Source organism: Hyaena hyaena, unplaced genomic scaffold (assembly GCF_003009895.1).
Source record: "Hyaena hyaena isolate Hyena2069 unplaced genomic scaffold, ASM300989v1 scaffold_446, whole genome shotgun sequence".
Classification (NCBI taxonomy): domain Eukaryota; kingdom Metazoa; phylum Chordata; class Mammalia; order Carnivora; family Hyaenidae; genus Hyaena; species Hyaena hyaena.
The window spans coordinates 1,292,135-1,320,066 of NW_024081081.1; the positions used below are offsets into that span (position 1 = coordinate 1,292,135).

At 44.6% G+C, this 27,932-nt stretch overlaps 1 protein-coding gene, 1 long non-coding RNA gene and 1 other non-coding gene across 7 annotated transcripts in view; 2 read left to right on the top strand and 1 right to left on the bottom strand.

Annotated features, from left to right (window-relative positions):
• Positions 1–1,434: 1,434 nt before the first annotated feature.
• The window catches only part of SFRP1 (secreted frizzled related protein 1), a 255,675-nt gene continuing 229,177 nt past the window's right edge, over positions 1,435–27,932 (bottom strand). The window contains exon 3 of the mRNA XM_039253402.1: positions 1,435–1,542. Within this exon, the coding sequence (XP_039109333.1) occupies positions 1,532–1,542 (11 nt within the window). The 3' untranslated portion in view covers positions 1,435–1,531. The remainder of the gene's footprint in view (positions 1,543–27,932) is intronic.
• On the top strand, positions 4,720–4,804 carry TRNAK-UUU. The gene has a single exon. It is a non-coding gene; the product is annotated as a tRNA-Lys (tRNA).
• Positions 20,496–27,891, top strand: LOC120246081. 5 transcript variants are annotated; one of them, XR_005531961.1, is made up of 6 exons: positions 20,496–20,582; positions 21,821–21,997; positions 24,473–24,578; positions 25,794–25,938; positions 26,769–27,101; positions 27,525–27,891. It is a non-coding gene; the product is annotated as an uncharacterized LOC120246081 (long non-coding RNA). The 5 variants fall into 5 exon arrangements; XR_005531962.1 differs by lacking the exon at positions 24,473–24,578 and having other exon boundaries at positions 25,794–25,973; XR_005531958.1 differs by lacking the exon at positions 24,473–24,578.

Here is a 27,932-nt window from a genome sequence, read left to right on the forward strand (position 1 = left end):
ATCTGGCTTCCACAGTCCTCCCTGACTCCAGTGGGATTAGAACTAAAGACAGCTGGGGGCAAACTAAACATGGCCAGTTCGGTGAGGTCTGTGAGCTCCTGCAGCAGAGAAGCAGACATTGGAAATGGCAGATGACATTTCCACCACCCGATTGTCCAGGGTTCCAGAAAGGGCCTACACTTTGTGTCTGGTGAATATGGTTAGGAATTAGGACACTGTGTTTAGGAAGCTGGGTTCTAGACCCAAACAGATTCAAATACTAGTTCTGCTACTTACCAGCTGTGTCACCTGGGCATGTTATTTAATCCAAGCCTCAGTTTCCTTGTGTGTAAAATGGGAATAAAGATCACACTTACCTCCCAGGGTTGTTGTGGAGACTAACCGAGATGTCCACACAGCAGCTAGCAGTGCCTGGCCTGTTAATGAAGCTCAGTATGCATTGGCCATTCATTACCACGGGCTTCTGAGGCTTGCATGAACAGTATCAGGAAAGCCCGTGTGAAAAGCTGCATCTCCCTGGGGATCTGGGAGACTGAGATCAATTGCTGGCAAGTTAATCCTTCTTTTCTGAGGTGACTACAGTGGCTTTCCACTTGCCCTGCCTCCCCCCACCCCACCCCACCACCACCACGTCTGACTCTGTAGCGCCGTCAGGCAAGCCATGCAAAGCCACGGAGCTCAAAGGAACTCTCCAAACCTCCACGTGACTTCCCAGTTTCTAACTTCTCCATTGATGAATGATGCTGGGATCAGAGTCCTGGCCACCTGAGGCACAGGGAAGTAAGATGCCTTGTTCCACTGTGGCTGATGCTAAAAGGCATGATGGCAGCTTGGGTTTCTAAGCCACCAGAGGCAGCGGGACCAGTGGTGTGATGGAGAAGTCACCTACCAGCTTGTGCTAAGGCTTCAGGAAGTATGTGAGCCACTGGACATCCCATCAGTAGCATGAAATGGGTGGTGTGAGAGTATTAACACCACAGAAATCAGGAGCTGTTAACCAATCAAGGGTCCCCTTCCAACCCTAAGAGCCTCTTGTTAAACATTTACCAGTTGGCAAGACCTTTCTGACTCCCTGCCTCAGTTGCCTTTAACTACTCTCTCACACTTGCACCTCCAGACTACCCAGCTAAAACTCCAGTAGTTCTGGAATAAACTGCCCAACACAGGTCAAAGAGGAATTGCTTGAGAGGTAGTGCTCCTCGTGAACTGGTGTCAAAACTCTAGCTCTTTCCCTTTACTCCTCTCAGAAGGAAGTCAGTCAGCTGCTATTTTTTGTTTTAAGTTTTTATTTACTTGAGAGAGACAGAGTGCGAGCGGGGAAGGGGGAGAAAAGGGGGAGAGAGAGAATCCCAAGCAGGCTCACAGAGCCCCATGTGGGGCTCGAACTCAGGAACCCGTGAGATCATGACCTGACCCAAGACCAAGAGTCACATGCTTAACCTACTGAGCCACACAGGCAGCCAGGTCAGCTGGTATTTAGACGCAAGGACTCATCGCACCCATCAGTGGTGAAAGAGCTTCCTGCCGGTTCTCAGAGGTGTCCTGTGGATCAAAGGGGAAAACAAAGCAATGACTCAGAGCTCTGGATTACCGACCTCTGGGGGACCATGTAGGGTCACAGGGCCTTTTAGACAACACCAGAGCATGAAAGGAAGTCCCCGCAGAGAGGCCTCTTGAGTAGGGGCTTGTGAAAAAGGGAAACTATCCAGCGTCTTCTCCACCCCTGCCCCACAAGTGAGCACTTGCAACCCTTTGACACCGGAGCTTCACTGAGCAGCAGCACTTACAAGAATCCGGGAGTCCCCTGACCCTGGCAGTGGCACCACAGAGCCCCCATCCCTCCTCCCCCCATCCATCGCCAGCAGAAGCCGCTCCCCTCTGCCGCAGTAGGTTTCTCCCTTAACTGTATCCTTAAGTGTATCTGCTACATTCGCTACTGCAATATTCATGCCCCACATCAATTTTTAATCCATCCCATCACTCAGCTCTCCAGGGGACTTTGGAAACTTCTCGGAGTTCTCATTCTCCTTAGGTTGAGGTGGGGACCAGAGTAAAGCCCCTGAGACCTGCTTCCCCAAAGTTGGGGCCCCGGTCCTCTCGGGGCCCAGGATGCAGCAATCCAGCATCTGCCTCACTTTCCAGGCCGTTTACACTCCCATTACACCTCGCATATCCACAATTACCCCAGGTGAGGCACAATCGCAGCTTCTCCTCCTTCCTTGGGGGGCTCTTGCTGCCTCCACCACCTGGAGAACACTTCCCTCCCAAGATGCATCCAGAACTGCCTCTTCCTCCAAACCCAGACCCATGCCACACCATCCACGAAGCCACCTTTTCCCTAATCTAACCCTACATGTCCCTGTTCATCTGTTTCACCTCTGCCATAACTCGTGACTCCGCTGTTCCGTCACTCTTCTCTCCCGCTGAGCTGTGAGCGCTGTACAGACAGCCTAAGCTTCCACATCTCTGGGTTCCCCGCAGGGCTCCCCTATGTTGTGCTGGCTACGTGCTAGGTGCTTCATCAATAACTGGGTAAGTCAACAGCAAAAAACAAAACAATGGAAAATAAATCGTTATAAATAAATAATTTAATAAATAACTTGCTTTGTTGAAAGCATTAGGGATGTTTCCTGTAATAATTGCGCTAATCTCAGATGTAAAAATGATAATACTTGCAGACACATTCTTATCTCTGAGACATACATTAACGCATTAATTGTATTCATAATAATAATTGCTCTCATTTACTGAGCACTTATGCTGTGCTCAAAACAGCAACGTATTTTACAGGCATTTCCTTATTGACCTCTCAGGTAAATATTATTACAGTCTCATTTCACACGTAAGGGTCCTGAGACGCAATGAGGAGGTGACTAGTCTGAGGAACACAGCTCATACATGGTAGAGCACACACTCCAATGCCATAGTCTAGCCCAGGGCCCGTGCTCTTAAACATCACCTCGTTGCTAGCATCCCTGCACACATCCTACAGGAGGGTAGCCTGAAGTGTGCACATGAGCAGTAGCCGCCAGCCCAGCAAAAGACAAGAATCTTCAGGTAGATATGTGGAATAAACACAAGCATTTATACGTGCCCCCTTCTGAAACAGCGGCCATGTTCTGGTAAAGGAGCAGATCCGCAAAGACAATGAGAGAAGAGCCTATGGCCGAAGAGAGATATCAGCAAAATTCCAGGAGTCGGAAAGTGGGTGGGAGAGTGGGGACAGAGTAGAAGAAGCTGAGCCGCTTAGCAGTTTCACTTGAAGGACCTTGGGGTTCCCAGCTGAAGGTGCTGAATTCTGAGCAAAGTTGGGGAAGAAGAGATACTGAAAATAAGACCATCTGGAAGCTTCGATACAAATGTATCAGGACCCCAAATCTCTCCCGCATCCCTGCACAAACAAGGACTGACTCCCTTTATATGTCAGCTTGGGCTGCCACAACAAAATACCATAGACTGGGGGCTTCAACAACAAACCTTGTATCTCACAGTTCTGGAAACCAGGAAGCCCAAGATCAAAGTGGCCAATTTAGTTCCTGGAGAGTGCTCTCTTATAAATGGCTTGCTGTAGTTTCACATGACAGAAGGGAGGGAGGAAAGCTCTCTGGTATCTCTTCTTGTAAGAGCAATAATCCCATCATGGGGCTCTACCTTATGACCTCATATAAATCTACTTACTTCCCAAGGGCCCCCTCCTCCAAATCCCATCACATTTTGAGACTGGAGCATCAACATATGGATTTGAGGGAACAGAAGCATTCCGACCATAGCCCCCACAGGATGGACTGCAGTAAAGAGCACTAGAGGCACATTGGCAAAAGCATGGGTAAGTTATGAAGCTGAAGAAAAGAACTTAATGATGTCTGTCTACAGAATAAAGAAGCCACCCCTCCTCAGTCCCCCATGACTCCCTCCCACTCCCAGTCTCCAAATGCCAGTCACCAGATATATATCCCAACACAGGAGGTGGGACAATATTTTCTCAAGACACAGAATTCTACATTAACAAGTGATAGCCCAGAATAAATATACAGATATTTTGAGGGTCTCCCCATGAAAAAGCCCACTTGCAGCCCCACCACCCATTTGCAATGCCTGGGAGTCAGCGCCCTGCCACAAATCAGAGAGCTTCACATCAATTCTTGAGTCCCTTATTCTGAAATGTGGACAGATGGTAAAGCATCAACAGATTTTTAAGGAAAGCATTCAACATGAAGACCAAAACAAAGAAATGAATTTTTTATCAGGAAAGAAAGACAATAAGGAAAACAGAGGAAAAGTTCTAAAAACCATCAATATCTTTAGAGATATATAGAAAGATACTATGCTCATAAAATAAAAATAGAATGCTGTAATACCAAAATGGGAGCAATTAGAGAATAAAAAACTCCTTTTAACATAAAATTAAAACTAAATTATGAACCTTAATTTTTTTAAATTTATTTTTGAAAGAGAAACAGAGCATGAATGGGGGAGGAGCAGAGAGAGAGGGAGACACAGAATCCAAAGCAGGCTCCAGGCATTGAGCTGTCAGCACAGAACCCGACGCTGGGCTTGAACCCAGGAACCGTGAGACCATGACCTGAGCCGAAATCGGACACTTAACCAAATGAACCAACCAGGAGCCCCGAACCTTAACTTTTTTTAAATCAATATATGATTCAATAAAATCCAGAAGATATTTCAGAAAGTACTTTTAAAAGGAAGAAGAAGAGGGGCGCCTGAGTGGCTTAGTCGGTTAAGCGTCTGACTTTTGCTCAGGTCATGATCTCACGGTTCGTGGGTTCGAGCCCCGCGTCGGGCTCTGTGCTGACTGCCAGCTCGGAGCCTGGAGCCTGTTTCAGAATCTGTGACTCCCTCTCTCTCTGAGCCTCCCCTGCTCAGGCTGTCTCTCTCTCTCTCTCTCTCTCTCTCCTAGAAATAAATAAAACATTAAAAAAAAAAAAGGAAGAAGAAAGAAGACGAGAAGAAGAAACAAACAAATGAACTATAGATAGGCAGACAGGAAAATGCAATGAGCAATGCAGGTAATCCAACACTTAACTATATAGAAGTTCCATAAACAGAGAACAGGAAGAAGGGACAGAAAGATATTAACAAAGACATGAAATAAACAATATAGGAAAATTCCAATCTGGGAAGATAAACAGGGCCTATGTATAACCAATGCAATGAATGGGGGGGGAAATGCCTACAGCAAAAAACTCTAATCATGACATTTCACAATCAGGACAAAAATGATCATTGAAAGAAAAAGAGAATGAGGAGGAGGTGGAAGAAGGGAGGAGGGGAAGAGAGGGCAAAAGGAGATCTGAATGGCATTGGATTCTCAAGAATAACATCTACTAGATGTTAGAACCTCTTCAGAATTCTGAAGGAAAGCATGATTTTCAATTTTTAATCTAGAATCAAATTCTTAACCTAACCATTAATCAAATTTGAGAACAGAACAAGACACTTTCCGACATGGGAATACAGAATGAGAGTTCTATCTCCACCGCATTATTTCTGAGGACCTACTAGAAGATGAGTTTCAGCAATATATACACACATACATACACACATATTGTTGGCTTGCAGACTCCTTGGGAACATTCCAGGTATAATCTGAAACTGGCCCATGCAGTCAGAAGAGAGGACACTCTAGGTTGGTAGGCGGCAGTTTTTAATAAACAAAGGGAACTTTTATATACAAGGCTTGTCTTTGGTGGCAGCAAGACTAGCAGATCTTTCTACCTACCCACCAACTCTTACAAGTTTATGTAGAGGCTTTAACTGGGTTCAATCACATGTACTGTCCAGGAGGCCTCTGAAACACATCACTATCTCCAGGCCGTGTCCTTGGAGTGGCTTCTGGCAGTGGGGAAGACAAATGGAGCCCATATTCTGAGGACAAGGGAGAGGATCCGGAGCCTCTGACTGTCAGGGTCCAGCTCAGGGGTCAAGCAGGAGTCATATCTTCTCAACAATCCCTCCCAACACACCCATGCATACATCTGTACATAAAACTAAAAGAAGAGGAAGTAGGGATTAAATCAAGAAACAGGAAGGCTGGATCCAGGGAACCAGAGCTAAATCAAAGAAACAGTGAATAGAAGCCCCAAGATAGCCATATCCCCTGCCTGCAGAAAGGAGCAGAAAAGCAGAAGCTACAGGGGGAAGATACCCAGGAACAACAGTAGAACTTAGACACACACACACACACACACACACACACACACACACACACCTGGTAGTTCTGCTTTTGTATCAAATCCTGATCAATACCAAATAAAGCAAATGAAAAGAACTTCTAATTATGGGGGGGGGGTTATATAAGAACAAAATTATAACAGTAAGACACTATGTGACTTAGCAGTGAACAGCATTTGTGTGAGGCTAATAGTAGAACAATGAACAACTACTAGTTTATCCAAAACATGTGATATAACTATGTTGAGAAGATTGAAAGAGTATGCATGCATGCACGTAGAAGGGATAAGAAAGCTAAATCCTCAGACAAGTTCATTCCTACCTTTGGTCTCTTGCCCTGACCGTTTCCTCTGCCTAGAACACTGTCCCCTCAAACAGGACATGGCCCGCCCCCATTTTTTATTCGAGTCTCTGCTTAAATGTCACTTCTTTGGCCAATGTATCTAAAATAGTCTTCCCCCGGGGCACCTTGGTGGCTCAGTAGGTTAAGCGTCCGACTTCGGCTCAGGTCATGACCTCACGGTTCGTGGGTTTGAGCCCCGCATCGGGCTCTGTGCTGACAGCTAGCTCAGAGCCTGGAGCCTGCTTCAGATTCTGTGTCTCCCTCTCTCTCTGACCCTCCCCAGCTCACGCTGTCTCTCTCTCTCTCTCTCTCAGAAATAAATAAAAAACATTAAAAAAAAATGAAATAAAAATCTTCCCCCAATCTATAGAACTCATCATCTTTGGTTTATTTTCCTTGATAACATTTTCTAATGTGTATAATATAAGCCTTATTGAATCTAGCCTGCCCCATGGTAGACAACTTAATTGGTTGAATAAAATAGTGAATAAATTACCATGATGTGAAACCCATAGTTAAGCTTGAGTTTCCCCAGAAGCAGACCCTGAGACAAGGGTTAATGCAAAAGCCTATTTGGAGTGGTTACCCAGAGCTGGGGGCTGGATGGTGGAGGGGAAATATGGAGTTATTGTTCAGTGGGTACAGAGTTTCAGTCTGAGATAATGAAAAATTCTGATGTACTTAATGCTGCTGAAGTATACACTTAAAACAGTTAAAATAATTAATTTTATGGTATCTATATTCTACCGCAATATAAAAAGGTATATCTTAAAAAAAAAAATAAAAAGCTTACTTGGGAGTTACATAAAACACCGTAGAGGAGTGGAAAGAGGCCACCAACAAGAATTCATATCAGCCAGGATCCACCTGGGGCAACTAGATCTTAATTCCGCACAGAGAGCGTGGGGAATGTTGTGTGTAGCACATGCGTCCAAGTTAGTCTGCCAGCACTAGACAATGAGGAAAAGTGATACACCAAGTCCCACGAGGTTGGCTGCTACCTCTGGGGTAATTCCTCTACACTTCTGGCCTGCCCTCAGCACGGCAGAGCAGTGTCTGAAAAGTCTTCAGGCAAAGATATGCACAGATGGGCAAGTTAGAAGCAGGCCATCTGCACTAAAGAAGTAAGACCCAAGAGACATGAGTAAGACACGGGCAGGTGCTACAATGCCTAAAATTGATAATATGCACAGGTTTCTTAGAAACATGGAGTTAAATACCACAAGACACAGCGAGGAGAATTAAGAGGAGTTGTATCCGGGCAACAGGACTAAGACATGGGAAGGAAATTGCTCTATTTTGCCATAAATTCTTCTAATTTTTAAAGCACTATTTCACATCTAAACTATGTCCATATCTTATCTTGAAAAAAAAAAAAAGATGAATTGTAAATGAGTGTGAATACCACCAGGAAGTCATCCCACACTGATTTGGTTCTAATTTTTCATGAGAAAATGTCACAAAATGATTAACCAGCCCTGTGGAAAGGAAACTCAGTGAATGTTAATTGAAGAGAACTGTAGCCAAACATACTGGAAGCCAGTAATCAGTTGCATTCAATTGTGAAAACTTTTTGTTCGGCTCCTACTATGAGGCAGAGACTGTGCCTCATATTAGCAAGATGAAGAGGTAAAGACATGAGTAGTGGGGTGATTAGTGTCCCTCCAAACTTCATTTCCACCCAGAACCTCAATAGGTGACCTTATGTGGACATAAGGTCTTTGCAGGTATAATTAGTTGAGAGGAGGTCATATTGGACCCAGTGACTGGTGTCCTTACAAGGCGACCTTGGGAAGACACACAGTCACAGAAGAAATACCATGTGAGGATGGAGGCAGAGGCTGGAGTGATGTGTCTAGACCTAGGAATGACAAGGGCTGTCAGCAACCACCAGAACCTTGGGGAAAAAGCATGGAACAGATCCTTCCCTAGAGCCTTCAGAAGGAGCCCGGGCTTGCCAACACCTTGATTTCAGAATTCTGGCCTCCAGAACTGTAAGAAGATAAAGTTCTGTTGTTTTAAGTTTGTGGCAATTTGTTTGGGTGGCCCTAGGAAGCTGATACAACTCCGTTCTCAGATGTCTGTGGTCCAGGGAGGTGGCCTTAGCCTGAGGACAAGTGTCCTTCATCCTCCTCTGGGCCTCCCTGCTGGCTGGAGTGTGAATCCAATGGGCTGAGCTGGCATAGCCAACCATTTGGACAATGAATGGAAGCTGTATGTAAAGGGAGGTGGGTCCACCAGGTAGAAGCACCTGGCAGTCATTCCGGCCTGGGACCGCCAACTTACATGTGACTTGGAAACAAACACCTGCGCTGCACTGTTTACGCCACTGTTATTTGGGGTTTCCTGTCACTTGCTGCCGAATCTCCTCTTAATTCATATTGGGCGACAGATTTACAAATGAAAATATGCAATTCAGTGTGGTAAATAATATTGCAGAGACAAGCCGTGGTAGGGCGCAAAGAATAAAAGATTAACTTACCCTGGGGAGATCAGGGAAGACTTTTCAGAAAAAGCAATGGCAGCTGGTTTTAAGAACATGAGGTGTTTGCAGACAGCCAGGACACGGGATGGCAGATAGGCAGTTCAGAGGGACAGCAACAGTGGAGTGAAAGAACAGTTCCTTGGGACCACCTGTATGCAGTTCTGCATGGGCAACATATACGGTATGAGACAGGCAAAGGAAGGCAATAGATTCAAGGTGACGAGAAACTTAGAATGCCATTCCTGGGTGCTCGAACCATCTCATGTCACAAAGAAGAGCCACTGATGAGTGCACAACAGGCGCTATATTAATTATCACATTAACTTTTAGAAAGATCACTTTGGCTAAGGCGTGGATGGCTTGGAGGGAACAGGAAATAAGTCAAAGCAACCAGGAAGGAGGCCATTGCAGCGGTTACTTAGTTTTGATGACCGCAAGGCTCAGCACGAGAGCAGAGGCACCGGGGACAAAAAGGAAGGAATAACTTTAAAATACAATTTAGGAGGCTGTAGGACACGAGAAAAGACAGTGTCCAGGCGTGCCCCCACTTGGCTGGCTTGGGGCATGAACAGCTAGAGCATTACCTGGGACACGAGACACAGGGAGAGGAGCAGGTCTGGAGGTGAATGGAGAAATGCTAATGACCAATTCAGGTCCAAATCCTCCTGAATTCGGAAGACCACACGGCTCCTTTTCCAGAGGGCTCTGTGCTAGCTTCTAGCAACAGGGGCCGCTAGAGGGCGACCGGGAAGGAGAAGGATGAGCCCGGCTTGGCTTGCTTCCCACCAGGGCTGCCAGTGAGGCTCCTTACCGAGCGGCAGACGGAGATGCAGATGTTCTTGAACCTCCTAGAGCCAGCCTGATATGTCCCTTCAGAAACAGCAGCACCAGTGGACAGTCCCCTTATCAGAGCCCTGAGTCCCAGCCTGTGGTTTCTCCCAGCTCCTGAGGGTCCAGCAGCTGCCGCCGTGCGCCCTCCGCATGGTCTGAATGTCCGCTCTGCAGACAGCCCCTTAGAGCCTCTGGCTTCTGTCACCCCCACGTCTTCCTGGCTCACCTGGCTCGGGGTGGGGGCTGCTCCCCTCTGCCTCTTCCATCCCCCGGTGCCCTTTCACCGATTTCCCAGATTAAAATCACTCCAATAAGCACGAGGTCCTGAGGAATACAGTCATTGGCACACGGGGTGGTCTCAGGGAGGAGGCCCCCCCAAGATGAGACCATAGGGTTGTTTTTCCCCTACCCCAACCCACTCCCATCGGGGTCTCCGGAGAGGCAGCCGGTGCAGCTGTCTGGGAAGCCATGATCGAAGGAGTTAGGAAGGGGGCATTTGTGCACCCTTACCACGTCATTCCCCCCAGGAGCACAGGAAGCCAGAAGAGCAACGGCTGAGTCGGAACCCTAAGAGACCCCAGAGTTGAGGGGCTTATGCTGGGGACAGAATAAGACACCATGACCTGGGAAAAATCAGTGCAGAGCAATGTTTCCTCCGGAGGAGAAGTGGCCCTTATACAAAAGCTAAGGTAATGACTGAAAAGCAAACAATGGCTCGGCAGGAGCCACTCGTGACCTTGTGGAGGGTCCTTCGAGTGGCGTGGGGGACACGGAAGGCAATGGGAGAAGTTGGAGGAGCGAGTGGAAAATGAGACAAGGCAGACAGAGCATGAGCTAGAGGGCCTGCAGAGAGGGTTTCTATTTTTACCTGAGAGACTCCGAGCTCCTTTCCAAGCTGCGGGAAGGAGGCAGCAGCAAGTGAGGGGCCTGCAGGAGAGGATGGGAAAGAATGGGGGAGCCGCCAGAGAAGCCGCAGCAGCCGGTACTGAACTTCCACTGAGGCTACTCCTTCAGCTGACCCCCATTTCCCAGGGACTACGATGTGCCGGGCACTGTTCAAGATGTTGGGGACAGCGGTAAATAAGAGATCAAAATCAGAGGCTGGAAGCCAGGGGGCGAAAAGGGGCTCAAGTTGTGAGATATAAAGGAAACTGTCATCAGGTTTCCGGAGAGCAGGGCAGCAGGTTAGGAAGCTGACTTCCTCTCTCCGCCCCACCCCCCACCCCCCACCGGAAGATAATTGGCAGGTTATTTCCTGAGCGAGGTAGGTACCACCTGTATCTTGGGGCTGGATGGCTGAGTCCCAAGCCAACGATGCGTAACGCACCGTGGGGTCCCTGCCTGCGAATGAGAGGCACGGAGAGTAACACACTTGCTCCAAATGCCCTTTATATGGCCTTGGGCTCCACAGCCCGTGGGGATAGCTTTGACCATTCTTTTGGCTTTCTAATGCATGGCAGCTTTCCTTTTCACTGGATGCTGTCAGTGCAATTACTACTGATTACTATCATCACAAAGATGACCCACCAACCGTGTCTTAAAGGAAGACAGCAACTAGTGCGTGGATCCCAGACTGCAAGGAACAGCGACAGTTGGTCTATCGCAGCGTGGCGCTGCAGGGTCCATGAGGCTGAATTATTAGAACAGCCCCTCACAGGTGCCCACGGTTATCGTCTTCCCTTCCAATCCATTGGCCAAGCTCTCCATTTCCATTTTCAAAACCCTTGCGTACAAAGACATGATCCTCACCCACCCCTCAGAGGCAGCCTTGGGCACTACGTCGCGGCCACATAGATGTGTCATTCTCCCTTGTGAGTGTGCTGGTCTTTCTCTGTCTGAAACACTTTTTCTCCATTCTTTGGCCGACTTCTACTCAACCTTTCAAACTAAACCCAGCATCACCTCCTCCAGTAATCACTGTGACGGAACCTATCACTAATTGCCTTTTACTTACGTCGGGCATTTTGCAAGCATTATCTTGCACCACAGTTATAGAGACACGGAATGATGAAACTCTATCCTTCGCCAACCACTCGGGAAAAATCTAGCAAATAAAACACAGGTCCTTGAATCAAAATCACCCAGGGGCTTATTAAAATACAGATTCCTGAACCCCATACATGTTTACAAATTCACTGATTAATTTGGGCATGGACTTGTTACTATTTGTCAACGTAAGAAGTTAGGAAGTATGATTACCTGGGGCCAGAAGGGAAGTGAGTGTTCTCAGCATTATAAAGCCAGCATTATTTGTTCATCAGAAATAAAATCAGAGCCAAGATTTTAACAGTCATCTATCCATTTTCTTTTCAATTCGAGTATAGCTAACATACAATGTTATATTAGTTTCGAGTGTTATAGTGATTCAACAATTAATTCACATTACTCAGTGCTCGTCATGAGAAGTGTATTCTTTCATCCCCTTTATCCATTTCCCCCTCCCCCTCTGGCAACCACCAGTTTGTTCTCCATAGTTAAGAGTCTGGTTTTTTGTTTATCTCATTTTTGTTTGTTTTGCTTCTTAAATTTCACATATGATAAAATCATACGGGATTTGTCTTTCTCTGACTGATTCATTTCACTTAGCATTATACCTTGTAGATCCATCTACATTGCTGCAAATGGCAAGACTTCATGCTGTTTTATGGCTGAACAATATTGCCTTGTATGTGTATACCACATCTTCATCCATTTATCCATGTGTGGACATTTAGACTGCTTCCATATTTTGGCTGTTGTAAATAATACTGCAAACAGATATCCTTTTGAATTAGTGGGTTTTTTTAAATGTTTATTTTTGAGAGAGAGACAGAGACAGAGTGTGAGCGGGGGAGGAGCAGAGAGTCAGGGAGACACAGAATCTGAGGCAGGCTCCAGGCTCTGAGCTAGCTGTCAGCACAGAGCCCGACGCGGACCTCAAACCCATGAACCGTGAGATCAAGACAGATCTGAGCTGAAGTCAGATGCGTAACCAACTGAGCCACCCAGGTGCCCCTGAATTAGTGCTTTCATTTTAGAAGTATCCATTTCTTTATTCTCTTTAAATCCACTTACAGTCCTCATCCCTCCAGGATGAAGTGCTAAGCTCACTTCAGAGAGCTCAGCTTCATGAGGTGCCCAGAAACTGGGCAAGCCCCACAAGTTCTCGCTCAGTCCTGATAGGTGCTGGCAGAAGTTTGCCACTTGTGTGCTGTCCCAGAGGCATAGAAATCCTCGCTGAGGCTGGAAATCTCCCGATCCCGTGGGATGACCTCCCATTTCCATAGAGCTCCAACAAGGTGCAGCTTCTCATGGCTCCCAGGGTCCTCCAGCCACCTCCCTTTCCCCCGTCACTCAAAATCCCTTCCTCCTCTCTCCTCTTCACCCAAAGCTCTCCGTTTCTCTCTCAATGTCTCTCAACCATGACAACTAAAATAGCACAGGCCTTAAAGAAAACAAAAGCCTAGTAGGCAATGTGCTAGGTGCAGAGTTTGGCCCCACCTCCTGGGGAGAGCTGTCAGCCATGGAGACCAGAGCCAATCGGAGCACAGAAGCCATAGGTAGAGGGGAAAAAAGGCAGACTGTCCAACAATACCAGTGGCTACAGTTCTGGCAAGACATATGAAGAGACTGAAAAAACAAACAAACAAACCCTCCTAAAAATGTATAATTTCTATAGGGAAGAGTGACAGTTCAGTATAAAAGAAGAGGGGAAGAAATGACAAGCAAAGAGCTCTAGAAAGAGAAAACGACAGATGAACCCATATTACATGAAGAATGCCAACAGAACAAAAAGCCAAGCTATCAAGAAAATACTGGACAAAACCCTTAAATACTTGATGGAAGAAGAAACAAAAATAGCCAATAAAGATAAGGAAAGATGGGGCACCTGGGTGGCTCAGTTGGTTGAGCGTCTGACTCTTGATTTCAGCTCAGATCATGATCTCACGGTTTGTGAGTTAGAGCCCGCTTCAGGCTCTGCTCTGACAGCATGGAGTCTGCTTGGGATTCTCTCTCTCCCTCCCCTCCCTCTCTCTCTCTCTCTCTTTGATCCTTCCCCTACTCACATTCTCTTCTCTTTCTCTCTCTCTCTCACTCTCTGTCTCTCAAAAATAAATAAATAAACATTTTTTTTAAAAGAAAAGAGATAAGTAAAGGTGCTTACACAAAGCACCACAAGTTAAAACCACAATGAGGTACAGTTGTGTATCCACCATACTGTCCAGAATATAAAAATCTGGTCATATCAAGTGTGTTGAGAATACAGAGAAATGAGAATCCTTTTACTTCCTTGGTAGGAGTGGAAATTGTTGCAATCACTTAAAAGATAACTTTATGTTATCTAGCCAACAAGAAGATATGGATGCCTGTATAAACCAGCAATTGCACTACCGCACGTGTACTGGAGAGTGGAGACACTCCACACATGGTCCACAAACTCCTTCCCAGGGCGTCTGCAAGGTCAAAACTATTTTCATTATAATGCTTAGCTGTGTTTTCTTTTTTTTCACTGTGTATTATACACTATCACATACTCATATTTTTTAAATGCCATTATTGCTTCAGAAAGTCCTCAAAGCAGTAAAAGGTAGTAGTTTTATTAAATCTCAGCCCTCGATAAAAAAAAAATTTTTAATATTCTACATGATGAAATGAGAAATATACCTGCAACACTTCAGTTGCATATTGAAGTATAAAGATTATCCTGAGAAAAAGTCCTTGTGTAATTGTTTGGGTTGTGAGCTGAACTAACTACTTTTTTCATGGAATATCATTTTTATTTGAAACAAATACTGACAGACAAACCATGGTTATTCAGACTTGAATATTCGAGAGACATTTTCTCAGAAATGAATGATGCAAGCCTTTCACTCTAGGGAAAGCTAACATTATTTGTTGCCAATGGTAAAATTCAACCTTTCAAGCAAAACCCAGAATCTTGAAAACCTTGTAATTACCACCATGAGCTTGACAAGTTCCAATACTTAAAGACTTTTTTAATGAGATCAGTAGTGATATTAATGAATAGGACCTTTTGATAATTTGTAATGAAATGTGTCACAATTTATAATGTCCGCCTAACTCAGTGAAACTGATATCCAAATGACCAACATGTGAGGTTATAAAATCACACAGGAGTAAAAGATCCACTCAAAGTTCCAGATAGAACAATACATTTTAATATAACAGAGTACAAAAAGGTCGTAAAAATGGTTTCAGATTTTATATTGTAACTAATCTTTAGAGAAACTACTAGTTGTCAAGTTTGGGTATACTTGGGTATACAAGGAGGTACACTCCCACCTTACCTACAGGAGATACATTCCAAGACCCCCAGTGAAGGAAGGTTAGAAACCACAGAGAGTACCAAACCCTATACATATTATGTTTTTTTTCTAAACATACATACCTATGATGAAGTTTAATTTATAATATAGGCACAGTAAGAGATTAACAATAACCAGCAATAAAAGAAAAAAAACAATATACCATAATAAAAGTTATGTCAATATGTTCCCCCCCCCTCAAAATATCTGATTAGGCTGCACTCCCCCTTCTTCTTGTGCTGATGTGAGTAGATACAATGGTTATGTAATGAGATGAACTGAGGTGACACAGGCATGTGACATAGCATTACACTAACTATTGACTTTCTGATGATACATCAGGAGGGCCACCTGCCTCCAGACTGTGGTTGATCAAGGGGGCACTACTGTAGTATCAGAGGAAAATAACCCCAATGACCTGAAAAGACTACTAAAATATTACTATCTTTTCCAAATACATATTTGACTGAGGCCAGGTTTTCTTCATGTACTTCAACCAAAACAACAATTTAAAATAGATTGTAGAAGCAGTTGTGGAGATCTAGCTGTCTTCTATTAAAGAGATTTTTTAAAATGTAAAACAATGACACTCTTCATTAATTTTTCTTATACTGGAAAATAGAGCTATGTTTCACAAAGATATGTTATTTATATCAACCCATAATGGGTTTATTATTTTTTTATTAAGACTGTTTTTTAGAGTTTTTAGTTTGCAGCAAAATTTAGGGAAGGGTGCTGATATTTCCCGTATACCTGCTACTCCCACACATGCACAGCCTCCCGCATTATCAACAACCCCCCTGAGAGTGGGGGACATTTGTTACAATTAATGAACATACACTAACACATCATAACCACCCAAAGTCCGTAATTTACATCAGGGTTGACTCGGGGTGTTGTATATTCTGTGGGTTTAGACAAATGTACAATGACATGTATCCATTGTTATGGTATCATACAGAGTTATTTTCACTGCCCCAATATCACCATTGTTTAAAATGGATCAATAACTTTAAATTTTCCTCAGTTTTAATGCCTGATACAGTAAATATAATTGGATATAACCCATATAATCAAAAGTTTTTTAGAGTCCTCAATTATTTCTAGAAATGAAGGGAGTCCTGAGGCCCAGCAGGTTAAGTTCTATTGCAGGGCATGCTTGTCCATGAGCAGCAGGAGAAACATGTAAGGATGTTATGGCAGCATCACCACTAATAGCCAAATGCTGAAAACAACCCATTCAACATATGAATAAATCATTAATAAAATATGGGGTGTTCATACAATAGAATACTGTACATTTGTGAAAATTAATGATCTAAAACACATGTAGCAACAGATATTAATTTTGCTAATATAATGTTAAGTGAAAAAAAGAAAGGAAAAAGAGAAGAAATTGATTATAATTCCATTTATATGCAATTAAAAATAAGCAAAGCTAAAAACAAAATCTCAAGGGGCAGCTGGGTGGCTCAGACAGTTGAGTGACCAACTCTTGATTTTGGCTCAGGTCATGATCTTGCAGTTATGAGATCGAGCCCCATGTTGGGCTCTGTGATGATAGCATGGAGCTTACTTGGTATTCTCTCTCACTTTCTCTCTCTCTGTCCATCCCCCACTCATGCACTTTCTCTCCCTCTCACTCTCTCTCTCTCTCTCTCAATAAATAGATAAAAATCTAAAAAAAACAAAAAATTTCAAACCTAATAATCAGTTATATAAATTACCAAGACAAGCAATATGGTAAAGTTTGTGTTTGAAGGTAGAGCCACAAGAATGGGTTATGGAATAGTGCTCTCAGAGCTTCAAAGATAATGTTTCATTTTATCAACTGGGAGTAAATATATAGGTATCTATTATATGTTTATTCTTCATACCATACCCATGTTTTATAAAGATGTCATATCTTTCCACTTTTAATCAAAACAATAACAATATATAGGTGAATGAAACTCATAAAATTCTCAATCAATTTTGAAAATGAAGAGTAAGGTGGGAAGACTTTCCTTACTAAAAATACTATAACACCACCGAAATGAACAGTATAGAACATACATGAACAAACACAATCCAAAGGAAGAGAAGAAAGAGTTAAGATGGAGCCCTGTGTAGATACGGGATTGCACATCCCCACAGAATAGACCAGAACAAACCATCAATGCAAGGTTTAATGCATTAATGTCACAAGTAGGTAATAACAGAAGAAATAATGTTTATAATCTAGGACTTTCAGAAAACTACTTCTTAAAAAAATCAAAAAAGCATAAGGTAAAAAATGAATGGATTTAATAACATCAAAACTAAGGAATTTTAGGCAATAAAAGTTCATTGACAAATAGTGAGATGGAAGAAGATATTTACAGCATCCAAAACTGACCAAGGACTGGGGTGCCTTGATGGCTCAGTCAGTTAAATGTCCAACTCTTGGTTTCAGCTCAAGTCATGATCTCACAGTTTATATGTTTGAGCCCTGCATCCAGCCTGCATTGACAGTATGGGGCCTACTAGGAATTCTCTCTCCCTCTCTCTCTGTCCCTCCCCCACATGCACTCTCTCTCTCCCTCTCTCTCTCTCTCACTTTCTCTCTCTCTTTTTCTCTCTCTCTCTGTCTGTTTCAAAATAAATAAATAAACTTTAAAAAAACTGACAAAGGACTGGTATTGAAAATCTTCAAGGAACTCCCACAAATCCAAATATCAACAAGAAAAAGTCAGAGACCTCAAAGGAAAATGACCAATAACCACAGATAGTCAGTTCACAACGGAGGAGACCCAAAAGCACAGCAAGCACATGAAGAGATGCTCACGTTGATTAGTAATTAGAGAGAGCAAATTAAACACCAAGGCTCTGTCACTTAACATCTACCAGCTAGGCAAAAATCAGAAAGCTAGATAATGCCAGTAGTTTTCAAGGATGTGGAGATATAGGAGTCTTTGTACAATGCTGTTACAGTGTAGATGGGTGCAGCCATTCTGGGAACCATTTTGGAAGTGCTTACATTCAGCATTCAGATACTCTGTGGCCCAGAAACTCTGCTCCTGGGTATAGATGGCAGGGAAATTCTCAGAGGTACCCACCTGGGGCTGCATTGATTACAGTGTGAGGGTTAGAGCCAATCTAAAGGTTTATTTCTGGGGGAAGAATGGAATAAATATGGTGGATACACAGTGATGCACTCCACAGCAGTTAGAAGCAACAGATCAGAAGCACACAGACCAACAGAAAGAGATATTACAAATATACTGCTGAATTGAAAAAGGAGAGAAAAAAAAACCTCAATTCTGTTTATGTACATTAAAATACTTGTTCTATATGATATGTACTCCACAGTGAAACAAAACTAAAATGAAAAAATATATATCGAGGGCACCTGAGTGGTTCAGTCAGTTAAGCCTTTGCCTTAGGCTCAGTCATCATCTCACAGTTTGTGGGTTCAAGCCTCACGTCAGGCTCTGTGCTGACAGCTCAAAGCCTGGAGCCCACTTCGGACCCTGTGTCTCCCTCTCTCTCTCTCTCTCTCTCTGCCCCTCCCTTGCTTGCGCTCTGTCTCTGTCTTTTTATCTCAAAAATGAATAAATATTAAAAAAATTAAAAGAAAAAGGAAAAATATATATTGAGTATGTTAGAAAGACCTCAGACAGGGAAGGAGAATAAAAAGGAGCAGCATAGAACGAAGCATAGCACCAAGAAAGGGGCCCAATGAGAACATACGGTAAGATGCTCTGAAACGGGAAGAACGATGAACTGAATCCTCTCCACCTACAGTAAAAACAAACAAACAAAAACAATACAGAAGCAAGACTTTGGAAATCATAGCATGGCTTCCAGGGCCTCCCTCACTGCCTGGCCCAGAGGTCTTACCCCCAGTTAAAGGTTCAAGACAGAGGAGTTCCTAGGGCCACCACCTTCCATACTCTACCACTGCCCTATATTTCAGTGAAGAGATGCTTAAATTTCCATAGGGTCCGTGTGCATTCGGATGGGAGAAATAGTAGAGATCTGGCATATTAGTGCTCTCTAGAGAAACCGAACCCATAGGTGAGATAGATAGATAGAGAGATAGAGAGATAGAGAGATAGATAGGGCATGAGCCAATTCTGTGAAATTCCCTTTCCTTCTCTACATATAGATGAAAGACACATCTCTGTGTATGTATCACATATGATATATATAATTGATTATGATAATATGACATATATACACAGCATATTATGGTATATATGTATATGTGTGTATATATATATATTACATTATATATATATATGTATATATAATGTCTCTTTGTAGAGAGAGATTTCTCGAGTAAGATGTATTTCATCTATATAAAGAGAGAAAAAGAGATGCACTCAAGGAATTGGCTCATGCTACTGTTGGGGCTGGCAAGTCGGAACTCCACAGGGCAGGCCAGCAGGCTGGAGTTAGTGCTGCAGTCTTGAGGCATAATTTCTTCCTTCTTGGGGTAATCTCAGGCTTAAGGCATTTAAGGCCTTCCAACTAATGGCTTGAGGCCCATGTACATCATTGAGAATAATCTCCTTTACTTAAAGTCCTTTACTTTACTGATTAAAAATGTTAGCCACAGCTATGAAATATCATCACACCACCACTTAGGTGAGTGTGTAATTGAATAACCATGAACTATTGACCAGCCAATTTGGCACATGAAACCAACCATCACAGATGGTATACAGATCAAATGGGAATAGTCTTTGGCAACAGACTGATTATGGACAGTTGGCCGCCAAGGAATATCTACTCACAAATTCTACCCAGGTAAAACAGTAATATCACCCCTTCTCCCTTATTTTCTACCATATCCCCTCCCCAATTCCAGCATAGCTAGAATTATGTCCTATCAAACAGGTTGTAGCATTATCCTCTTCCTTTTACAAATGAGGAACCGTGTTCAGAGTGGTAATTTACATACCTTGCTCTAGGCCACTCGCTAGTGCTGGAATCAGTCAGATTCCTTCCACAGAAGTAACCCTGCTTTCAATATCCTACATCTTCCTAAGTCCCTTCCCCCAGTCACATCGGCTGCCTCTCCCTGGAGTTCTCATAATAGCTCATGAAAACCTCAGTTTTTAGCTCTCATGTCTCTATTGTTTCTATTCATTTTCTTGTCTCCCAATCAAAATCTGAATTCCTGGCCCTTTCTGTGTGTTCATTGCTTCATCTGACTGTGACATATACATGGCATAAGAAACAGCAGTCTCCAGTGGTCCCCTTTCCCGGAAAACCCTGAGAGATGAAGAGGTAGGGAGCCTCAATGTTTACATTTCCATGACGACCCTGTCTCTCTGGCAACAGCATATTGATCTCAGGATAGAGACCTCCCCTGAGCTGGGCCAGTCAGATCATCTCATGGGAATTGGAAGCCTAAACGAATAGAGGCATCCAGCAGTGACAAGGGAGAGGAGTCCAGGTAATGGCAATGCCCAAAGAGTCGATATACAAATCTAGCTGCTTGAGACGTCCAACGCTGCCTCGCCCTCCTTCGCAAGACTTGGCTGTTGTTCAGTTCTCTTGATTCAGTCTCCTGAATCAGTTAAGGTAAAGGTCAAACTGCTAAAACAAGGGGCCCTAAAATGCAGGGGCTCAAGGAAAGTAGAAGCTTACTCCTTGTACAGTAACCCTGGGACAGTCCAGCTCCATCCAGCCCTGCTTGCCATAGCTCCGCCCCTTTCAGCCCCACATGCCTTCACAAAGCTCCAAGGTTGAAGCCACTCCAGTCAGAGGGAGGAGGGAAAGATGTGCAGGCGTGAACCCACGAAGTCTCAGGGGCCAGGTCTAGAAGTAGCTCATGCATCCTGCTCATGCTTATTGGCCAGAAATTGGTCATCCAGCCTCACGGGCTATAGAGGTGGGACTAGGAAGTGTTGTCTCTGTCTGGGCAGCCACCTCCTGCTTCAACTCTCTTGCTGTGGAAGAAAGGAAGAGCAGCTCGGGTGGACCCCGGCAGTCTCCAGTGTTAGAAGTGTCTACAAGCTCTCTCCTTCCTGCCCTCGAATTAGTCAGAGTCTGTTTCTATTGCTTACAATCATAATACGCTCCGTTGATATAGTAGGTGCCCTATAGTCCCAGTGAGTGAAGGGTTCATTGATTGATCCTGTAGAATATACGCCTGGGGGCAGAGCTGCTGTGGGAGATCAACAAAGACTATTCCTAATCTGTCTGGGGCCAGAAAAGGACCGAGGTTTTAGGTCTCATGCAATCAAAGCGATGAGCTGAGAGTGCTCAGGTGAGAGTTGGTGAGAGTCTGACCTATAAGGAAAGACTGTTCTTAGGGACCCAGATGTCTGCCTCAGGAAGAACAGGACTCAGTGCTAAAGCCTTATCACATCAGCCCAGTCCTGTGTATAAAATGGGCAACATGTGGAACCACGGGAACGTTCAAAGGTCCCATTGCTACACACAGACCCCAAAGAGATGACCAGATGTTGCTAAGTTCTTTGTTTAGGGTCTGTTTCTTCAGAAGAATCCAAACGGCTTCGGGGGGGGGGGGGGAAGGGGGTACAGAGCCTGAGCACCCATGAACATGACCCTCCCCCAGGCCAGCCCCAAGTTCCTCAAAAACAGAAAATCCCCAAATGCCTTTAAAGTAGAGGTTTTCACAATCATTTGATAAGCTAATAAACTACATCTCTTTCCCAAATACAACAGAGCCCTCCCAGGTCCAGAGGGACCCAGAACGCAGCCACCCTAAGTCACCCAGGGACAAATCCGCACTGGACTGCATCCAGTGGTCCACCTGCTTGACTCCAGAGTGCCATCGCTACTGCTCCTTGCCAACTCCCTCTTGGAAGAAGCACAGATGGACTCCTGTCTGTAACGAAAAGGGTACTTTCAGTTCACATATTATGCGCAAGGGAATTTCCTTAAGTCACATACAAGAAAATAAGAAGGAAAAGGTCCATGTAGCGGGGGTTGGGGGGAGGGCTGTACACAGGTGAGGAGACATTGGAAGCTGTTTATATTAATCTTATAGATGTACGTCTTACCTGATCAGCTCTCTGTACTCTGACATACACCATCTCATTTGATTCTCAAAGAAACCTTGCCAGGTAAGTCACGCGTTTGTTTTCATTCCATTCTCTGAACAAGAAAACTGAGGGTTTCTTACAATACATTATATTATTTTCCCATATTTTTCATGTTCCTTTCTGAGTCCTAAGTCCAGTGACCCTAACTTCAGACATAAGAATCATTGTAGTTAACATTTGTAAGCGCTTGTTACACACACGAGGCAGCGTGCCTTCGCATGCACGATCTTATGTCAGTCTCCGAGCATTTAAACAACCCCGTGAGAGGTACCATTGTTACTCCCATTCGACAAATGAGCTAACAGGCTCCAAAATCCTGGGAGGAAAGCTTCCTACAAATCGTGATATAAAATCTGAACTTCACAGCATCATAAGATCTTAAGGCTGTGTGGTTTCAAGGGCTGACCTAATTCTTGCACCTGCCTTGAGCAAGAGACGAGTTGCAGAGAGATCCAAGAGATGATTTCACCACCTCCCTTGGCTCCTCTCACCAGGTCCCTTGTAGATTCCAAATCTTAATTGTAGTAACCTCTTTTTATTTTGGGTTTGGGGGTTGGGTTTTTTGATACAGACACAACTCTTAAAGCATGGAAAATGCCCCCCAAATTAATCTGTAACAAGAGACTCCAGATTGGCCTACACCATCTTCTCCCCAGCTATGTTCAGCAGCCTAGTGACCCTGTGCACTTTATGCATCAGGGAGCACCGTGCATCTCCAATTTAATTTAAAGTAAGACAAAACATGGATGAATAGCTTTCCTCCTGGGCTGCACTCTCCTGGCTACAAGCGATCCTCACTGGTGGGGGCTGTTGTGTTTCAGCGGCGGCAGGATTGCCAAGTTCTGGATGCATTCTCTGAGTTTCAGGCCACCTGTCCAAGGTTTCTCAAAGCTGTGAGTGAATTAACAGCAAACATCAGTGTAACACACACAATTTCACTTAAATAACATCTAAGTCTCAAATCAGACAATCCTTTAGGAGCACCTTTTAAAATCAGCCCACAGCCTCAGTGGATATTAGCCCGAGTTCGGTCATTGTCAAGCACCCAAGCCAGAAAAGCACCTTCTGTCCTGGACAGGGAATAAGATATCTCTCCAGGATAGTAAGACCTGTCTGAGAAGCTGTGTTCTTACTTGGTCCTGGCACTCGCTAGTTTCATATGTCAGTTTTCAATTAGACACTGTCACACACACTCCACTCCACTGTACCCCCACCCCAAACTACTTGGGTTCAGTTTACACTGGTGACTGGGAGCAGGGACTGATCCCTCGGCTTTTTCATCCTGCCTGAGATCCTCCTCCTTCACACGAGCTGTAAAATCTAATTGCTCTTTGTCAGACGTCTGTATTACTTTTCCATATGACTTGTTAATGGTGCTCAGAAGAATTTGAATGGCAAAACCCCTAATTTTAAAAATGCTATTAACAAGGAGGTAACACTGTCAACACTTGCTGGTAATGACACTCCAACTGCCTTTTGCATTTAAGCTTATTTATTTATGACTGACACCGAAACGATCCTGTTTCGGCAGGGAATCAAGGACAGCTCTTTGTGCCAAGCTCATTTTCTGTCCCCTCCAAGGGCCACGATGGGGACAGCAAATGTGTCGTGTGGAGAAGATGGCAACCACAGGGTAATTTGCTTTGAGAAACTTTGCTGGAGATTTTAACGCAGCAGACAGGAATGTTCTGCTCTTGGCAGTGTTTGGAATTTGCCAGTACTTACAGGCGGGTGCTCAAAGTTCATGCAAGATAAATCTGCAAATGTGCTACCCATTCCTTGACAATTAGCTGAGCAAACTGCCTTTAACGATAACAAACACATAGGCGTATGGAGCAATTTTATTATGGTTTTCCTTAAAACCTACAATTAAAAACATTGAAAATTTACTCATAGGGACAGTCCTGGCCTTCAACTTGGTTTCATATGGGGTCTGGGTTTTCTTCCCATTTCATCTACTGATCACCTAGAGAGAGGTAAGCATGCCACGGCACCCCATTTGAGGGATCCAAAAAGTTGGGACAGGACAGAGAAAGATAGAAGGAAGCAATGTGAATTATGACATGTATTTGGTCTCTCGGTAAACTATATGACCTTGCAGGCACTAGGGTACCTTGCAAATTCATGGAAATCTGTAAATGCTTTTTAAAGAAAGTAAACCTTTTTGCATCTGTACTAATTACTTTGAAAATATTAGTGGGTACATTTAGAATCAACACATTGTTTTACCCAAGTAGGTTATCAGTGGACATCTTTTGCTTATACCAAATAGATAACAGAAAGCTGGATGTCAGACGAGAGGCCTGGACCCAGGTCAGAAGTCCTGCATTCAGGTCCTTTCAAGTCCCAGCTCTGCCTTGGATCTGTGCAAACTTGAAGTAACTACTCTCCTTCTCTGGACCTCATTTTCCTGTATAAGATAGCAAGGCCACCTATGGTTTATAAGATCTGTGGTTTCTAGAGATGTTAGGTTTTGGGTACACACTATAGCAGACACTTTTGAGGTTCACCTAGACCTCACTGGCCCTCTGTATGCACACTTCCCTGCAGGATGGCCATACCTGCACTACTGCCATCCCTGGAGTCAACTTATCCCTAGTCCCAAAGAACTGAAGTGCCTGGGAGTCCTCATCTCCCTTCCTCCTTAGCCAATAACTGATTTGGGAGAGTAAGAGACTGGCAACCTTGCCTGAGTCAGGACAAACTCTGAGGAGCAATTCCCGCTCCAGAGCTCCACTGTGGGTCGGCCGGGGCTGGCCCCCTCACTTGGCTTCTTTCCTTCCCCATCTGTCTCCCTCTCCTACTTTCTCCAGAACCATCTTCTTGGTCTGCTTCCGGGGAACCTGACTTTCATGCACATCTAATAGGCATAGCAAAAATAATAACAATACAAGTAAAAAGGCTTTCTGTCCCCAAGATGCTGCCTTACTGAAAGTTACAAAGGTTTGCACCTGAAATAAACAGACACATAGAATTTCAGCACCTGGAGAGTCTGGATCTCCATATCTGATGGATGAGGGGGTGTTCTCGTAAGGGATCTCACTCAGTTTTAAACTCTTTCCATTTCCAAGCAGTCCTGAAGAAGCACCTCCATGCCCTGAGCTAGGTAACCCAACAAATGAGGGTGAGGCGGTGAGAAATGTGCATTGCAGGGCACCTGGGTGGCTCAGTCAGTTAAGCGTCTGACTCTTGGTTTTGGCTCAGGTCATGATCTCATGGTTTGTGGGTTTGAGCCCCTATTGGGATCTGTGCTAACAGTACTGAGCCTGCTTGGGATTCTCTCTCCCTCTCTCTGCCCCTCCACCGCTGTCGCTCAAAATAAATTAATTAAAAAAAAAAGAAACGTGCATTGGAATAAAGTCTAAAGGCTGATGGAGGGCAGGAAGTGGACAAAAAATGTTCAAAGCCAGCATTCAGCATTGGTTGGGTGAACAAACAGATGTCACCAGGAAGCAGGGTGTTATGTCAATTCTTCACCAAATACCCAGGTCCAGAGGACTGTTGAATATCGAGGGGCTTTTCCCCCCTGTATGACATGTTATGCCCTTCTTCTCCCCTCCCCTCTCCCCCTTCTTTCTCCCCTCCTGGACAAGAGTCAAACATCCGGCCACGCCCTGGATCTGAAGAAGAATCCATCCACGAGACTTAGGAGTCCAGGCAGGGCTAGGAGGAAATGCAATGACATATCATCAGGGGTGTTTTCATATTCTCTGCCAGTTACGAGGGAGGAATCCAATGGTAAGAAATGTCCTCCTGGAGAGGAGGGTCTTGAGGTGAGTCTTAAGAAAAGCCAGGTAGAAGCAAGAGGAGAGAGAAGGGCTTTCAGGGAGCAGGGAACCCCAGGAGCTGCCCAGATAGGGAGGCCCTCCGGCCACAGTGTGCGTGGCTGGGAAGACAGGGGGAAGGGAAGCCATCGGTTAGGCCAGGAGAGGCAAGCTTTAGCGGGAACAGCAGGAGGCTTTTTAATCCACAGTAAGGAGTTTGAACTTCATCCTGTGGACAGTGAGCGGGAATAGTAGGGCCTGCCCTCCAAATACCTCCAAGGGTCACTCTGTCCCTGCTTGCCTCAGCCCTCAAATCTTGGGAAATTTCTTTCCCTTCCCAGGACTTCCTATTCTTGCCTCACCAATGGTGCTGAAGGCAGAGACTGCTAATTTAAACAACCATTAAGCTCTGCTGCGGGTCCTGAAGCCACTTAATGAATAGGAGCCTGATAACCTGGTCTTCACAAAAGGAGGAATTAAGAACTCATTTATATCAGTGACAGGGTAGAAAGAAAACAGCAATCTTACTCCAGCCAGATCATGGAGATACCAGTCCCTGCTTTATGGAGTCTTAATTAGATCTCCTTGGTCCTCTTGTTTTTATTTTGTGGTTGCCTTTCTAAAAAATAGAGGAAGAGTACCGATCAGCTCACGCCACTGGAGTGCGTATTTTATGGAAAGAATACAGATGATGAGGCTTTGTGCCCTAAGAACTCACAGGGGTTTAAGGAGTGAGGGAAAGGTAGAATTTGCTATGCCTGAGGCCTGTGAATAATTACTTTTCCTAATGAACTCTCGTTCTAGAAACACCAGAGCTACCTGCAGAGGATGCTCTATGTGCTGCAGAACCTGAACACAGGTGGTTCCCTGGGAGAGAATGGAAGATGGGTTAGAGCAAACGATGGGAAGAAGTTGTAAGCTGTGGTGCTGAGACATTTTCTGGGGGGCTCTCCCACATGCATTGGCTTGTTCTTCTCAGACTGGAAATACAACCCACTGGAAATTTCCCACTCGGGAAAGAGGCACTGAGAAGGAAGCGTAAGGGGGAAGGTAGATGCAATGCAGAAGATAGATGCCAAAGTCAGGCGACTTGGGTCCTGCCCACAGCTCTGCTGTTGTCTAGCTGGGTGAGGCTGGGTGAGTTGTTTTATCTCTCTGGGTTTCTGTTTACTCATCACTGAAACACATTAAGTTAGACCCAGTGACCTCTAGCCCCCCCCGGATTCCAACAGGTTTCCAGTCTGTGTAGAAAGAGCGACACCTCAGAGATCCAGTGAGAGGCAGATAGAGAGGCCTAACATGGAGGAGGAGGGGGACAGAATGACATGCATATCCTCTGAGGGTCTCCATCGGCTCTGGGTGACATCCAAAAAGTCAAAAGATTTTTATCCATAACTCTCAGACTATAGGCCGGCCTGGACCAGAGTTCTCTAAATGAGTCCCTAGAGCCTCACCAAGCACTCTAGAGTTGGTTTCATTCGAGAGAGATTCTAAATAGTAGTCTCAGCTAACTTAGAAAACAAGCTTGGCTGAATTCTCTTCTTCATCCATCCATTCCAGAGATGGACACCTGCATTTTTCCTCTTGAGAATTCCACTGTGTCCTCTGGCACTGCCCTTGACTGGCCCCCTGGTTCTTCTTCTCTGTCTCTCTACATGTAGCTACATCAGCGTCAACTGTAATAAGAGTCCAGCCTGAGCAGAAGACGCAGCCAGCAGTTGGGGCTGGGTGACCAGGCTGGGGTCAGAAATACAGAAGTCATGGTCTACGGGATTCAGCAAATTGAAAAGAAAGTCAGGAGCACAGAGATCAAAATCAAGTTGTCAAGTCAGAGTGATAAGCTTCGGGAAGGGGATAGCAAACTATATAGTCCACGGGTCAATTCTGGTCTGTGCCTATTGTATAAATAAAATTTTATTGAAACACAGCCACACTCGTGTATTTATGCATTGTCTATGTGTGAGGCCT